Below are 16,301 nucleotides of genomic sequence, written 5' to 3'. Positions count from 1 at the left end.
AAAAAAAAAAAAAAAAAAAAACCCTACAGCATGTTCATTATCACTAACCTAGAGTCACTATAAAATTCCATGGTTCACATAATACACTTCTGTAACCAATAAATCAATACTCAAGACTGGAAGTATTCTAAAGTAATTCCCATATCTTGCACAGATGGTAACACATACGTTACATATGAGTTGATACACAGAGAAGCTAAGTAATTAGCCATACCTGATAACCCAACGGAAGGAACACAAACTTAACATTAGCAGCATTTTCTCTACTCTAATCAGCTTTTCAATACAGGTTAAAAAAAACAAACAAGGAAAGTGAGTTGAAACGCTGTTTGAATTAAACCCATCAAACCTGGACACAAAGAAAAGGCTGGGTATAACGAACAGCAGTATATTTTTGACCTTCACCTGAAGGGTAAAGACCCCTGCTGGTCTTGGGCAATTAGTCAGCGAGGTCAGTAAGAGATTCGCTTGAGCAAGGACTAAGGTTCTCAGAAGATCAAAGATAACTGGTGTTACACTCTGCCCTAACCAGACCCAGATTCACACTTTCCATTACTTATTTACATTGATCTCATGACTATTTTTATAGATCCATCAGAATAAGTGTGCTTTTACTCTTTTACTAATATTTAATTAAGTTAATTAATTACAGCTTAACTGAAATATCCTACAAAAGACCCCACGCAGCTTTCAAAGTGTAGGCTGAATCCTAATCCTCTTTTTTCTTTTCTTTTTCCCTTTTTTCTTTTTTTTTAACTAGCGCTGAGGATGAAGTCAATAAATTGTCAATTAATAACATACTTGCTTTGATGGCTCTTCAGTAATTTACTCTCATACCACTTCATAAATTTCTTCAGAAAACTTCTTGGGATCTCTGATACAGTACCCCTGCCATGGGAAAATTTGGTTTAAATCTGCTCTGCTGCCAATAAACCAATAAGCCTAACTGGCTGATAATCCTCCCACACTCCACTGTTTAGGTATATGCACTCAACCAGCACAAGCTTAATTTGTTCCGCTAATGGCACAGAAAACTACTCAGACTTATTCACCATATAAATCTGAACTTCAGCCTGCTACTTTTTTTTTGTTGTTGCCTAGGCAAGGAATTCAAGTGATTGAATGCTTTGTAATTCCAACTATTTTATCTTTTCTTTGATCTAGAGTGTAATAATAATAATGGACACTAACAGTAACTAAATATTAAACTGCACTTTCTGGAAGAAATATCAAAAAGCCCCAGAAGAGTCTCGACAATATTATTTGCATTGGCACACAGACATGCAAGCCATTTTCTGTTCCAACTAAAGAGGCATAAAAGTATTCTTAATCTAAGGATGTAAAACCAGCGATGCCAGCTACCTTTTATATATTTCTACATATTTCTGAATACTTAGGAGGTTTTGTCTGGGATTTATAGTGGGATGACACTTATCTTTACTAGATACAACCTATCTAGTTGAAAAGTAACTCAATTTACAAGTATATAATACAATCTACTGAAGAAGCGATACAAAGCTCAAAATATAATTATTGATTAGAGTTCATTGAGATGGATAGCATTGATATATGTTTATACACACTAATATGTGTATGTATGACAATGTGGCAACCAAGTTTCACTTTAAAATGTTGACTGTGTCACACATTCAGAACAAGTCAAGACCAGGTCATGTAAAAATTCCTGAAAGGACTAGGATGAAGAACTACATTTTGTGTCTTACTGTATTTTATTATTATTCTATCTTACRTAGAAAAATCACTGTAAAATATGAGAAGACCTGAATTTACAGAATCACAGGATGGTTGAGGTTGGAAGGGACCTCTAGAGATCATCTAGTCCAACCCGCTGCTCCAGCAGGGACACCCAGAGCACGGGGCACAGGGCGGCATCCAGGTGGGTTTGGAGACCTCCAGAGAAGGAGACTCCACAGCCTCCCTGGGCAGCCTGTGCCAGGGCTCTGGCACCCTCACAGGGAAGAAGTTCCTCCTCACATGCAGATGGAACTGCCTGGGTTTCAACTTAKACCCATTTACCGCTGCTCCATTTTATATCCCACAGTGCATAAGGTGAGTTTGTTTGTGTTTCCCTAAAACATGTCAACAACACTGCACAGGAACTGACAGAAACTAAAAATTATATAAAAAAAATCCTACATGTTCTTGCATTCTTACTGTCTACTCATGGAGTATCAGGAACCAACTGGAGATCCCTCCATGTGCCGAGCGCTACGCAACTGGTCCATGACCTCCCCTAGGGAGAAGCTCAGCAGAAGCACAGGCAGATATCTGCATTAGACACATGTGGCAGAGCTGCGTACACTCCATGTGTGAGAAGGTGGCAAGGACTGAGAGGCTCCTCTGTTTTCTAGAAGCCAGGACCTAAACAGTGCTGCTTTTATTCCTGATTTATATTATGCTCCACGAAAACAGAATTCACTTGCAAGCCACCCACTATGGAGGCACTTGGAATACAAAAGAAAATGTTCCCTTAACAGGCCCTCATGCTGCTTTTGTGCAAGCAYCCCTTCTAATCACTAATTTCTATGCTCTTCAGAAGGCATTTTCTGGAGTCCTGTGCCCAAGGACATTCACACCTCACTACTACACGTCCCATGTGTCAGAGCTCGCTAAGCTGCTGCCACTCAAGCAGAGGTGACACCGGCTGCTGCTGCTAAACCCAAATAAAGCCAAGCTGCTGTCAAGGCTCAGCGCTCACAGGGGAGGTAAATGCTGCTAGAGGGAAGACACGAGCAGCAGGTCCCTTTYTCTTTCCTCATCCCACTCCCCAGGGCAGCAGCAGAGCCTAATTCCTTCTGAGGGCCTTCAGAAACCAAAGGAAGAAGAGACCAACTTTTGGAAGATGTTTCTTGTCTCCCCTAGAAAAAGAAGTCAGTCAAGTGATGTGTCCTGTGACTGCATTTGGCTGGCTGGAAATAGCTAGGTCAGCATTCCTATGGAAGAGACAAGGATTGCAAACCCTTCTGGCTGCAATATTCTCAGTTTACACTAATTGAAATTTAATTAACTGAAACATTACATGAACATGCAAATACATTTGGTAAATCCAATTTGCTGTAAAATCCAGCTAAAGGGGTAAATKAAGGAGATAGGAAGGGATGCTTGATACAACTTTTCCAGCAACTTTTCCCATGAGCTACGCACAGCATCAGCGCTGCTCTGGGACCACAAGGAAATTTAGGAGCATCCCTTAGAACACTTGCCATGGGAAGCACAAAGAGCAACTTTCTGCTAAAATCAACACCAGTTCTACTAATAGACAATTACGAACACTGTGTAAACTGAAAATGCCACAGAAAAGATGACTAAATTTAAAAAATGCTGYTTAAAATGCTATGGCTTTCAATATTCTTTCAGGGAAGTTGTGTTTCTTTGGACAATTCCTCTAATTTTGTTGAAACTCCATGGAAATTTCATATGGAAATAAAAACCATCCYTTCTCCCTCTCTCAGCCCATTGAAGGCAGGATATTCTGGTATTTTGACAGGCTGCTGATGCTCCATCTGAAGAATATTCCTAATGAAACCAAGGGTTCGTTCAAATGACCAAAAGCTCCTCCCGATTCCCTGTGCAGAACCAGAGGCCACSGAGGGGGGTTACTCAAAAGGCACCCAGGCCCCCCAGCACCCACGGGAGTGCAGGGGGCACCTGCATGTGCACCTGCACCCGCAGCGCCGGCAGCGCAGGAAGGCAGTGCAGCCTCCTTCCCACACACTCTCCCCACAGCCTCCCCTTTGCACAGCAACGTGAGATGAGCACCCTCCTCTTGGCTATTCCTCCGCTCCTGCACTGCCTTGAACAAATCCATGAGAAGCTTTTCATCGCCGTACTCCTACCTTTACGTAGGATTACTCCTGCCTCTCAGCTTTCCTGTTAACAGGAAGGAAATCAAATTCTCTGAGTTTACGGCTTAATTTGCTGCCATCGGTAGCAAGCACCTGTTCCTTCCATCACAATTTGGAGATAGCAATTTTCCAGAAGAAAAAAACAAGTTTGCATGACTCATATTAGAGATTCCCTGTTCCAGGAAATAGCCTGAAATAAAGAAACTTAATTCTCATTGTAACAAAAGCAAGTAGTGAATGCGGCGACCAGTTCCTGAAGTGTCCCTAACAAGCACTGTCCCCTGAAGTCCCTGACAGGGAACAAAGTTCACCCTGCCCCTATGGCCACTGTTGGGGCTGCCTTGACACCCTCATTCACCTGCTCTTAGGGCAATTCCTGCAGATCTCCACATGGGCCCATGCAGTAAAATACCATTAATATTTTACGTTTAAACCAGCACAGTAAATAGAGTGAATTCATCTGATTGAAGAGAGGCTGCTCCTATGGTGGAGGTGTGCGAACACACTCGAAGCGACAACTGGCACTTCACATCAGGTGAGGGAGAGCATGAACAGTCTTAACATTGCACAAGCATTTAAAGAAAAATGAACTTCTCCAGGTGATTTCCTACATGTCTATTGTTCCCAAGGACACCTAGTATGAACCTACAAAGACAAGAGATCTGGATATGGAGATACGGTGACGTCCCCATCACGTGCAGATCTATGTTGAGTGCCCTTTTATCTCCTTCCTGAGCATGCAGGTAGGACTTTCTGAAATTGCTGATACACACGCTTTATTTTACTGCTTCATAAATCTGCATGACTATTCTTTCATCACAAGCTTAAAAAAAATACAGAAAGTTTCTTTAAAAAAGGTATATACTGTACCAAAACAGTAACTGTGACAAAATAAAAAAAATGGAAAATGGAATAATGTTTGGATCAAAAGTGTGCAAAGTGTAGATAAACATTCTCAAACTTGAATCTAAATGCTCAAATGGCTCTTGAGAATAGGAAATCTTGAGCTGTGGACTCAATGACTAAAATAATGCTAAGCATGGTTAGTAGTTCAATGATCTCCCTTCAGCCTAAAAATGTGGACAACAGCTAGTAGCTGACATCTCACTTCAACATTTTACAGCTGCTCCCAAGCAGAGGCTTTAGACATTTGAATGCATGCACGCATCTTATTTTCCCAGGATTTCAAAGTCCACATCCAGGCTGTTGCTYAGCCATTATAAGTGAGTAATTCAAGTAGGGCATGACTGCTTCTTGTATTAACTTGATAAAGATGTTTCACTCGAAGGGCATCAACAGTTGTGTGAAGTCATCCCTTTCACAGGCCTGCACTGATTCTGTGCTATGTTACAAGTGAAGATATAAAAAAGCATTATTAGATTTGAATTATTATAAAAGCCTCTGCTCTAAATACAATCAGTGTATAAAAGATACTATGTTATTATTGCACTTGTTTTCACAGCTCCAAAATACAATCCAATATGCCTTATTTCCTGGCTAGTAAATTAAAAATAATTTAATCAAATTAACTGCAATCTGCCTTAGAGTTTTATTTCATTAGTTTAAACATGCAACTGCTTTCAGGACTGATGTGTACTTTTTAAATACACTTCTACTTTCAGAAAACTCAGTTATACTGCAGATTGCATTATAATAGTCAAGTCTTTCAAAAGTCAATGTAAAACAACAAAATTTAATACTATGGATTAATTTTAAACTCATCCTTTAGCAAAGATTCTATTATCAAACATGTACAGAACAGCTATTGAGCAACAATTTTAATGCTTGAAAAATCTTAACCCAAGGCTYGAATGATGACATACTGAAAATATTTCAATTTCCGTGATTTTACTTGTACTAATTTTCCTTTCTCAATCTAGAAAGAGTATTTAGTCAATGCTAAATTCCCTTTTCTCTAATCACACATTACASTAAACCTCAAAGCGAGGGGGAGAGTTTAGATCCTCCTCTCCTGAAATGACTTCCACTGAAGAGATAAAGAACAAAAACATCAGCACAGTTACATGACATACGAAAAACACAGCGATTAATACAATTTACACAAAACTTCATGTGGACAAAGTGCCCAACTGATTTAAAAGACGATTAATTATTAGAGAGCAGGATTCCTGCCTACACGACGGGGAAATCCGGAAGCAAAATGCAGAATATTATCCGGAGGTGCTGATCCATCACACACACTCCATAATCTTTCTCACTAATCTTCAGCCAGGCCCTGCTTAATGCTTTTTAGATTTGATTACAGCCTTTCTGTCATTTAAAAGCCTGCAACAGTCAGTGCTGGCATTTTACTTTCCCTTGTGTTTAAACAGTATTTCTACGCTGCCCAAGTAGTTTTATCCTGGTAAGAAAACAAGCGTAAGYGCTCATGGTGGGAAGCAGGAGAAGGAAGGCAGCCTTTCAATTATTCAGATTAACATCTTGATACCTAGCACTAATTTTCAGGATTATATTTTATTTTCACGTGGGCTTTGTGTAATACTTTCAGACCAAGGTCATATTTTCCTTGYGGTGCCGCGGGGTTACGAACACGGCAATTCACAAACCTGTGGCTCTAGGTTCCCACGAGCCCCRGGCTCATTTTCCAAGATTTCTGGACATCAGGCATCCCAGGCAAAGCTACTTCTCCCGCTTGGCACCAATCCCAGACAAGTGGCCCGAGAAGCCGAGCAGCCAGAGCCATCCAAAGGCCCGGRCGGAAAGGGGCCGGCGGGAGCAGCCCCCGACCCGGGTGCCCCACAAGCGGGCGGGTTTTCACCCATCCCCAGCCTTTCAGTCCTCCCGCTCCCAGGGCTCTCCCTCGGCAGCACCGACCCACGCAACGAGCTCCTTGTGGCCAGGCAGGACGACCCCCAAGCAACTTGCTATTCTGTTTATAAAGAATCCATCCCTTGGGAAAAATTAGTCTTTTTTCTTTTTTTTTTCTAGATTTGTCTACTTCATATTGAAAATACATCAGCGATTACGAACGCACTTAGGAAAAACAGACTTTGCATCAGGTTGCTGGGCTCTAAAGAGAGCTCAATATTAATAATTAGCAGGAGAAGGGTGTTTGCTTGGGAGCTCAGGGCTCAGCAAATTGCTTTGCTCGGGAACACGTTTCTGCCTTAACCAGCTGCATGACCAGGGCTGCAGCGCGAGGTTTCTCATTCAGCCATGACTTCAGAAAAACAAATTGTTTTCCTTTCCACACTGCCTTCGCCTCCCATTTGAGTGTAAATCACATTAAGGTTAAGTAACAATTTAAAAATTTAGCTAGTTAAATTAACTGTATTTCCACTATAATCTTATCACTGTGTTTCTCAAACAGATTTAATCCTCCAAGTAGTACTAGGACTGTCAAAACACTTCAGAGGGAAATTCTTAATAAAACATAAAATTGCAACTACATGGAAATTCAGCAGTTACTTAGATATGCAGTATGTGTGTTTATACTTGCAGTACACTGGCAAATCTTTTATATATATATATACACACACATACTACACAGTTAAGTGCTGTATAATAAGTAAGCTGCAAGTAGGCTCCGCAGTATAATATTCAACAGAACTGAAAAGTTTTCATGGCACACTGTTCCTTCCTATATTCTAGGATTCTACTTTCCTAGTCCAATTTTTTAAAGATTTCTGCAGCTTAAGACAACAAGTACTTACGTGAGTGCCTTGCACTTATTAGTTCTATTTCTGCACTTTCAGAGGAAAGAAGAAAACGAAAATCAGCTCTTACAGCACAGAAATAATTAAAAGGTCTAAAGGCTAAATGTTACCAATGTTTTCTGCAATACTAAATCTTATATGCTTTGCAGGCATTTTTTCTTTTCATAAAAAACACAGCTTGATTTCCTAAAGCTTCACAGAACATTAAAAAGAAACCTTATTTAATATTCCTGAAGCTGGACTGAAGCTCTACATTTTGAAGCCATTTGATAAAGCATAGGAGCGTATCCTAGCTTAGAGCTTAACACTGAGACTAGCTGAACTAAAATTATTAGCTAGATTAGAATCTGTTTTGTTTAAACTCGGCCATGAACATATGCTTTTTACATAAAACTGTAACTATTCAGTTGCTTGTAAACTTTGTGCCTACAAATGGCTCCCTGCAGAACCATGATAAGGAACTTCTGGGGGACAGCAAAGCCTGGCCAGGACAGAAATACAGGGTTGAAAATTCACTCTGTGTATTTAGTACTGCACCCCAAACCACACAAATACAACTGCTACTATAGTTGTACACACTATAATCAAAACATTTGAGTCTTTGGGGTGACCTGTAGGTTCTTTTGACCCACTGCAGAGTTGAACCATGGATATTTCCTGAGAGAAAGCTTTATATATGCAAATATATAAATATATAAATAAAATACACAGACACACACATTTAGACTATAGCTCAATTTCGTAATAGTAGTAATGTGTGTCAGGAGGGTAATCAGTTAAGTAGCTGAATCCAAGGCGTAATCACAAATCCTGCACGTGCATTTCTGCACATTATTAAAAATAGTCGAAATACCAAAAATCATGCTGTTTTTCATCAGATGCACTGCAGTTCTGTTCTACAATGTGGTCTTTAATCAATTGTTTTGATTATTAAATCAAATTATTAAAATGTGAAAAACAATAATTGCCATAGTCAGAACATATTATATTTAACACTACTAATATTGTACGGATTCTAGTGATATCTATGTTAACATTTTATTACAAAGAATACTCCCAGTACATGAACCATTTACATCACAAAAGTTGTAGTGAGAGCAATATAATTCAATTATAGAAGCTGGAAACAGTTTAAACATCATTTGAAAGTAAACAGCTACAGTCCCCTATGCCCGTATCTGGGAAGCATCCAAATGCAAGTTAAAGATCCCATGGCATTTTTTCAAAACGAGCAGGAGCCATCCCAACGTGCTGTCCAACATACACTCTCTCAATTAAAAACAGGTTTCAATGGCCAAAGCTGTGTGTCAGCAATTGCTGAGAGCATATGCCTGTCAGCTTCCCAAAACTCTCTGCACCATCAGCATCTGCTCCCGCTGCTGAGCAGGTTTTTTCAGATGCCACAAGCAGAGAAGATGCCCCAGACAAACTCATGTTCATAAAGCAACAGAGCACGGAGCAACACCCTGGAGTGTTACTGAAAGAAGGCTACCCTGCCATGCCCATTTAGATTTTTTCTTCCCACACCAGAGGTGTTAAATATGACTTGGGTGGCCATGGGGAACCCTTTGGCACCCGGCACACTTCAGTGCTGCCGGYGTGTGAAGTGAACAGCAACCCTGTGAAACGCACACACACACAGCCATAAAGGTAGCAGAAATACCCTCCTAACTGCCATTCCCCAACTTTTACACATTTAATGAGCTAAAAGGTTAAAAAAAGGCCTCTTAACATCTCCATTTTATGTTAACGTTTACAGATTTTTCAAGGCTATTTTCTGACTGAAGAAAAGAGGCTTCTTTAATGCCCTTTGAAGCACACGTTCCCCACACGTTCCCCACACGTTCCCCACACGTTCCCCACAACTCAAAAGTTAAATCCTCCTTTGCCAATGCTGAAGCACAACCCCCCTTCCCAGGATCAGGTACCCTGCCTATGCTCCTAGCCTGAGCGAGAAGGAGGCAGAAAGTCACACGTTGTCTTTCTAAAGAAAAAGAGGGAAACTTTCAATCAGGCTTTCCAACTCCCGTGCTCACCAGATTTCCTASAGCAATATCTCAGGCTGCCTTCCTGACTACTTGGAATTGGATTCACTTTTTCAGTGTCCATAGATTTTAGATTTTGATATTACTTTGCCATATTGCCAAACTCTTATGGGAAACTGTCTAGAAAAGGAAGTTGGAAAAAGATTCCTCTTCAGCTACAGATTTTCCTCTGCCCCCCCGCTACAGTTAAGGGACACGGACGTCAACTTGACAGCACGAACTGGTAGAGAGGCAGGCCACCCTCGCAGCACACACAGACACCTCCCTCCTGGGACAAGAAAGAGGTTTTGGATCCCTGTAAGACGGTAGATACAAAGAGTGATTTAGGTCTGGAAAAATACCTCACACTTATCCTTGCTGTTATGCAGAAAATATTTGGCTGTGGGGATCATSGGAGAAAGTGGGGACCAGACTGGTAGATATATGGTACAAGATTAAACTAATTTTARCAGAGGTGTTTACTCTTACGGGTAGGTTTTAACTACAACTTTGCTCTACCAGTGGTACCAACCTGCTCTTCTCCACTTCAGCCTCCYATCCTGGACTGCTCAGCACCATCACCTGCTGCCCTGACTTGAACTCGGGATAAAACTAAAATGTTGGGCGTGCTGTAGGAGCTCCTATGGGTACAGACCTTTCCCCACAAATAGTATTGGGCCTTCAGCAAAGATGCTCTGAAAGCAGAAAGTGATCCGTAAGCGAGAAACTGGCCTCTTTTCTGTCTCACCRTTGAACAGAAGCCTTTATATATGAAGCCCATCTTAGCTTAAAACAAATAGCTCTTAAAATCATATTAAGTGACAAAATAAAAGTCTTTCTTCGCTGTTAAAAAGAAAAAAAAAAGGAAGCAGAATGTCATTCCTCATCACCAAGGTGCCAGATACTTTATTTACGACAGCCAACTTCCCAAAATTGAAAGAGATGTTGAAATTGCACTACCACAAAATATCTCTGCCTACAAGTCTGGCCACTTGAAAACTTCTCAGTTTAGCCTCCRAGTTCAGGAAGGTTTTTAATCCAATTCTGAAAACCACAGCACACAACAAACAAAATTCTTCTTAAAATGTGTAATTATTTCAATTAAAATCAACCTTRTGCGCGCATAACTCTACAAACAGTGTTTTCAGCAACTTATACTATTAGCGTTCAGATTTTTCCRAGGCAAAAATATAAGAATACGCTAGATTTTAAAAGTAATTAAGAGGCTATAAATGTTGTGTGCTGCAAGTTCTCAGAAGACCAGAGTCCTGGCAACTATCATAATCCTTTTGAAATTGTTCATATTAAGATTAAAGATCACTTTGTTCCTCTATTCCCACAACTAGTTGGTATGGTAAAAAGATCAGTCCCCTAGTTTTATATGTAACATCTTTAACATTTGCTCTCCTCTCTGTGTATGTGATTAAATGTAACATTTTGAAATCCCAAAGTTCTGAGAAAAACATAAATCCTTGTCCACAGCTGCTGTTTGACTCTGGAAACACAGGCATTTTCTTTTCAAGCATCTACCATCAAAAAATCCCCAAGGACTCAAACTGGAGAACACCTGCATCTCTTCATTTAGTTCCAATAACAGAGCCTAAACTTCAAAATTACAAAAATAGATGCTATGTTCAGCTGCAGTTACATTCTGCCCCTAATTCCCGTGAACAAAAATGCTAAGAGCATGAAATCATTCAGGCAAGCTCTGTCATCGGGAGGATAAGATTTTTTGCACCAGAAGCCCAGTGGGAAATTGATAGAAAACTGGCAACAATTACAGATAAAGTACATAGTGAAATCCTCAGGGAAAGAAAAGGAAATGTAATAAGATAGATGGTTATATTTTTTACACATTTATGCCCAAACCACAAATGCAAATKGTCTTTAATTACTACAGTATCCTAAGCATTTATATGCGTTCATTGTATCAAGTACTTCCAAAATGCTTCAAAATAGTTTATGAACTATCTTTTACGAGTATTTTTTTTTAGTTACCAGCACAGGCATTCACCATCTATGTTAGAACTGAAAACTTATAAAATGTCATTGTTCTGGCTTTAAAAGCCAGACTTTGCAATATCCCCAACTGAGCAGTCAAAAATAATTTAAGAAGATGTCACTGAGTTGAATTTAACTGCTTGAAAGGGGGATAGAGGAGCATATTTTGGTGCATATACATATAAACAAACACATCTAGATCTGGCACCTCATTTTGAGTCAGTTTTACAAAATAAAATCAGCTGTTGCATAAAGGGAAAAAAAAAAACTAACACTGACTGCTGCTGGTACAAACATTTTAAAAACATTTTAAACTGTTCTTTCCCCTCATTGGAAGAGACGCTTTACACAGTAATTTTAAAATAYTGTCCACTTCACAAATACATTATTTTTTTTATTTCACTATTTGAAAATACATTATTTTTCTTTATTTGTAAGGGGAGAATAGCATAAAGCATTACTATACCTAGAAAAACACTGTAAGTTGGGAGAAAATCAAAAGAACTCACTGGAATTTAAGAAAATTAGCACTTAAACTACTGACTTCTGCAAGGTTGAATATTTGCCCTTCCCTGACCACGCAGCTCTCACACAGCCCTGGTGTGAGAAGGCTGCTCTCACTCGCCCTTCCTCCTCCAGCTGTGCCAAGGCACTAAACTTAATACAGGTATTTCTGTTTGCTCCTCTGCTTCCCTGCAGCACTGCTAACTATCTAAGGTGAGCTTAAAAGGAGGTGCTTGCTAAGAGTGTTTTTGAGTTTGTTTCCTCTTGATTTATACATAGGGAAGCTCTGCAAGTGCGGCCGTGCAGGCCCTGCCAATTACGCAGTATGGCAAACCAAGCAGAGCTTAATCAGCTCCCCTCATCTATGCAGCAGCTGCTTGTAATTAAATCCTAACGCCCCCATCCATTTCCCAATCTCCCTCTTTTGCTCAAAGGCCAGGTGAAGCAAACAAGGGCTGTAGCTTGCTCCAAGGGTTCATAAATCCAGGGTTAGTTCAGAGAAGCACTAGGAAGACCTTCCCAAGTCCCGGAGCAGTGAAATAATCTCCTCTCCCTCCTGTATCCTGTGCAATGCAGTTCATGTAATGACTGGCAAGCACATCCAATGATTTTTAAGTTACACAAAGACTCCCACACAGCAGATTTTCATACASCAAACTAATGTACCCAGGACTAAAAGCATGTGGATTTATGTATAAGGTCCAAAGAAAAGTATATTTATTTCCTGAAAGTCTTACTGTGCTATAGGCTTACAAGTTTTCTACTGTGCTAATAATATGCACTCAACATGAAATTGTCCTTGCTAATCACCAGTGCATCCACCTTCTGTATGTTGCCCTCCTTGGAATAACATTTTATATAGACCTAGATTTCTCCTGGAAAGTTACCAAAGGTTATGCAGTATGTCGCTACAAAAATCATCAAGATTTCCTCTTCCTCTCGCTATCAACAAGTAAAAAAGAAAAAAGAAAAAAAAATCAAGAAATGAAATGAAATGAAATGAAATGAAATGAAATGAAATGAAATGGTTGCCTCCGTTACTCAGACTGTGAGTCTCCGTCCCCACGGCTTGGGGGAACAAGATGGAACTGAGGGAGGTGCAGGAAGGGTACCATGACATGCACCCTCCAGTAAATCTGCCCGCATCTGCCTAAGAAACACCTGTCACTGGCACRACCTCCTTATGCCCAAGGTAGTGCTCTGATTTCAGATCCTGGAGCTTGCCATTCAACTTCACAAGTGCTCACTGTAACTAGTTACTTCTCCACTCATTTTTATATTACCAAAAACTTGTAAAAATCACTCCTAGAGTGTTTATGTTGTAGTCCAAGATTCTTTTACAAACTCTTAGGTCAGGGCCTCTTCTTTAGCCGGAATGCCCAGAAAATTCCCTGCAATTACAACTCTTGTCTGGAGGAACACTCAGTTCAGAGCACATGGGGAGCTCCAAAGGAAACCTCAGTGTCATGTGACCACCAGCTTCGCTGATACCAAGTTTGCTGAATTTTCTGACTCCCCATATGTGGAGAGAAGTAAGCTGGGTTTAGCTGAGGGATGCACAACATCTCGCCCAACCCCAGCTCAGGGGCACCGCTGTTTTAGATGGCTCTTGTAGAGCTAAAAAAGCTGGCCAGTCCTGCCCTTACCTCTAGCAAATTGGTAATACAGAGCAAATCTAAGCGATGTTTTTATTCTTTCCTTGCAAAGCTTTTTTTTCCCATTCTTTCTACAAGCAGGCTGCACTCTTCTCATTCCACTTCTCTGTATCCTAAATTTCTATCCCTGAGCATCACATCTGCAGTTATTAGGACAAGCAGCTCCAAATACCTCAAGTTCATACTGCAAAGTCATCTCCAGTAGTACAGCTTTTAACAACCCTTTAATTCCCACATGGTGTAACTTGAATTTGCCGTTAAATTATCCAGCGTAGCTTTCCTAATTCCCAGAAGTGACCACAACTGACAGCAAAAGCATTTTTATGCTCTCATATCACTTCATGTTTTCTCTCCATAGCCTTCATAAGAGGATATCCATATCTCCTGTATTGAATTGCCTCAATTCCTCCAGCAAGTATTTGGAAAAGCAAGGCTTTCACTAACTCCCACTTCCTTTGTATGGATTCTGAGATAATTTCAGCATTCCTAGCTTTTCATAGTTTAAATTTTTTAAAAGCTCATTTCCAGCACACTACTCTCCACATGTCCAGGAACTAGAGCTCTAAGGTATCACCCAGCCTTTCCCTCTCCCTCCTCAGCGCTGCCCAGAGCTCCAAGGAGGCTGGTTATCAGTGCGTCATTCAGTCTACAGAAGCAGTATATGGTCTGGAGGCATTTGGGGAGCTTTTTAAAATCTGAAATTATAGCATTTTACATGCATGGAGATGCATTCACATACAAAATAAGTACCAAAGTGCTTACGACCCAAATACTACTGCATTATTAGCTGTAAGTTGGTCCTTCACTTGATTTACTGGCTTATTTCTCTTAAACATCCTCTATCACAAAAGTATCAAGAATGTCTTATTATCTAAATGAACTATCCAGAATATTGGTGAGCTCAAATGTATATGGTCACAGTAACCAGTATKAACAAGAACTCCCAGCAAAAGGCAGAAGCTAAAATCAGTAATAATAATAAATACTATTAATATATTAATATTATAGACATTTAGAAATTATTTATTTCAGACAACAGGTGCAACAGCTTTCTTTTTCTTTTTTTGGAATCTGAATAATTAGGAGAGACTTCTGAATCGTGAATCACTTTTAGCCAATGTTTTAGTTGCAGGGATTTAAGCTAATTGTTATAAAAACACTGTCATAAAGATTTCCAGTATGGTACCGTAAGAGACACACAAACGTAGTTACTGAAAAAATAACCTAAAGACTGCAAAGTGCTTACTAATATTACTTTATATAAGAAGGAAACACTGCTTACCTATGCACATAAAAATAGAAAGATGGTAACACTGTGTTAYTTTTTGAGCTGATAACATTCATAGACCACTACATATGAAAGAAATCAGAGACAAAAATCTTATTTTTCGGGTTTGTGTGTGTATGTTTCATAATTCTGAGGGCAGTTAATTCTTTTGCTTCCATTTGATTAGGTGCTCATTGATTTCTTTCTCCTACTTTTTGATTCCAACCTCAGCGCAGCAACAGCAGAAACATTTTATAAGATGAAAACATAATTCTTAAAATGCAATATACTAACAAAACCAATATCCATGTGTATTTCACAGACTCTATAATCATTTTCAACTAGATAGAGTTCAAATTGAAAATACTCCTTGAAACAAAGTAATGTAAGAGTATTCATGCCCGCAGACAACCACATCCTTAAAATTATCCAAGCTATAACTTGTAATTAACTTGCTTCCCATTTAAAAATACCACAAGGTAGATAAAGTTAAAAGTCTGCTCTAAAACATTTTAAARGCCAACGTTTTTATGCAGATAAATCAACTCTTAATTGAATCATAAATTATGCTTCAAATTCATGCAAATCATTTTGAATCCAGCCTGTCAACTTCAGTAATAATAAGTCCAACTCAGTAGATAGAAAAAAAATGAACAAAAAAAAAAATTAGAACTAACATTTTCAACATGGTCTTTGCAAAAAAAAAAAAAAAAAACTGTATAACTTATTTAAAAGCAATCAACCAAAGTCAACATACATTTCTTATAAAGAGGACGTATATCAAAAATGCTGTTTTTTGGTTTTGTGTCTCACAGTGAGCTAAAGTTATAAAGTGTGCAGTATGTGAAAAATACTTTGGCATTTGGCACATTTTACATCAAGCCCCTCTTTTGAAAACTACGTTGGATAGGAAAATGTAATGTGATACCAGCTTAACAAGAGTTTTGCACTTACCAGAATTATGGCAGTAGTCCATACACTGTGGAATTTGGATTGTAAAGACTACCAAGTCTGGAGCTAAGAGAGACTCTGGCTTTCTACTCTCATTGAGCCATTTACTGCTGTGTAAGTCTCTGGTGTCAGAGGGGCCTTGAATTAAAGGAATCAGCTTCTCTTTTCCACCATCACCTAAGATAAAAGGTAAGACTTCTTACACCTTTTGCAGTACCAAGATAATTTTTCAACATATAAACATTTTTCACTAGTCTAAAGAGGACASCTATTAAAACCATAAGTAAAGAATTAAAAGAGAAAACAGAGTGAGCAAGCACTTATAAACCATTAAACAGCTTCCTTAAATTTATCTT

At 39.4% G+C, this 16,301-nt stretch overlaps 1 protein-coding gene across 1 annotated transcript in view; it reads right to left on the bottom strand.

Moving 5' to 3' along the window:
* VPS13B (vacuolar protein sorting 13 homolog B) overlaps positions 1-16,301 on the bottom strand; it is a 399,744-nt gene that overhangs the window by 262,962 nt on the left and 120,481 nt on the right. Inside the window, exon 18 of the mRNA XM_026049995.1 lies at positions 15,949-16,122. Coding sequence (XP_025905780.1) covers positions 15,949-16,122 — 174 coding nt within the window. The remainder of the gene's footprint in view (positions 1-15,948; positions 16,123-16,301) is intronic.

Source organism: Nothoprocta perdicaria, unplaced genomic scaffold, assembly GCF_003342845.1.
Source record: "Nothoprocta perdicaria isolate Ctin4 unplaced genomic scaffold, notPer1 scaffold_64, whole genome shotgun sequence".
Lineage (NCBI taxonomy): Eukaryota > Metazoa > Chordata > Aves > Tinamiformes > Tinamidae > Nothoprocta > Nothoprocta perdicaria.
This window is presented reverse-complemented; position numbering and strand designations above follow the sequence as displayed.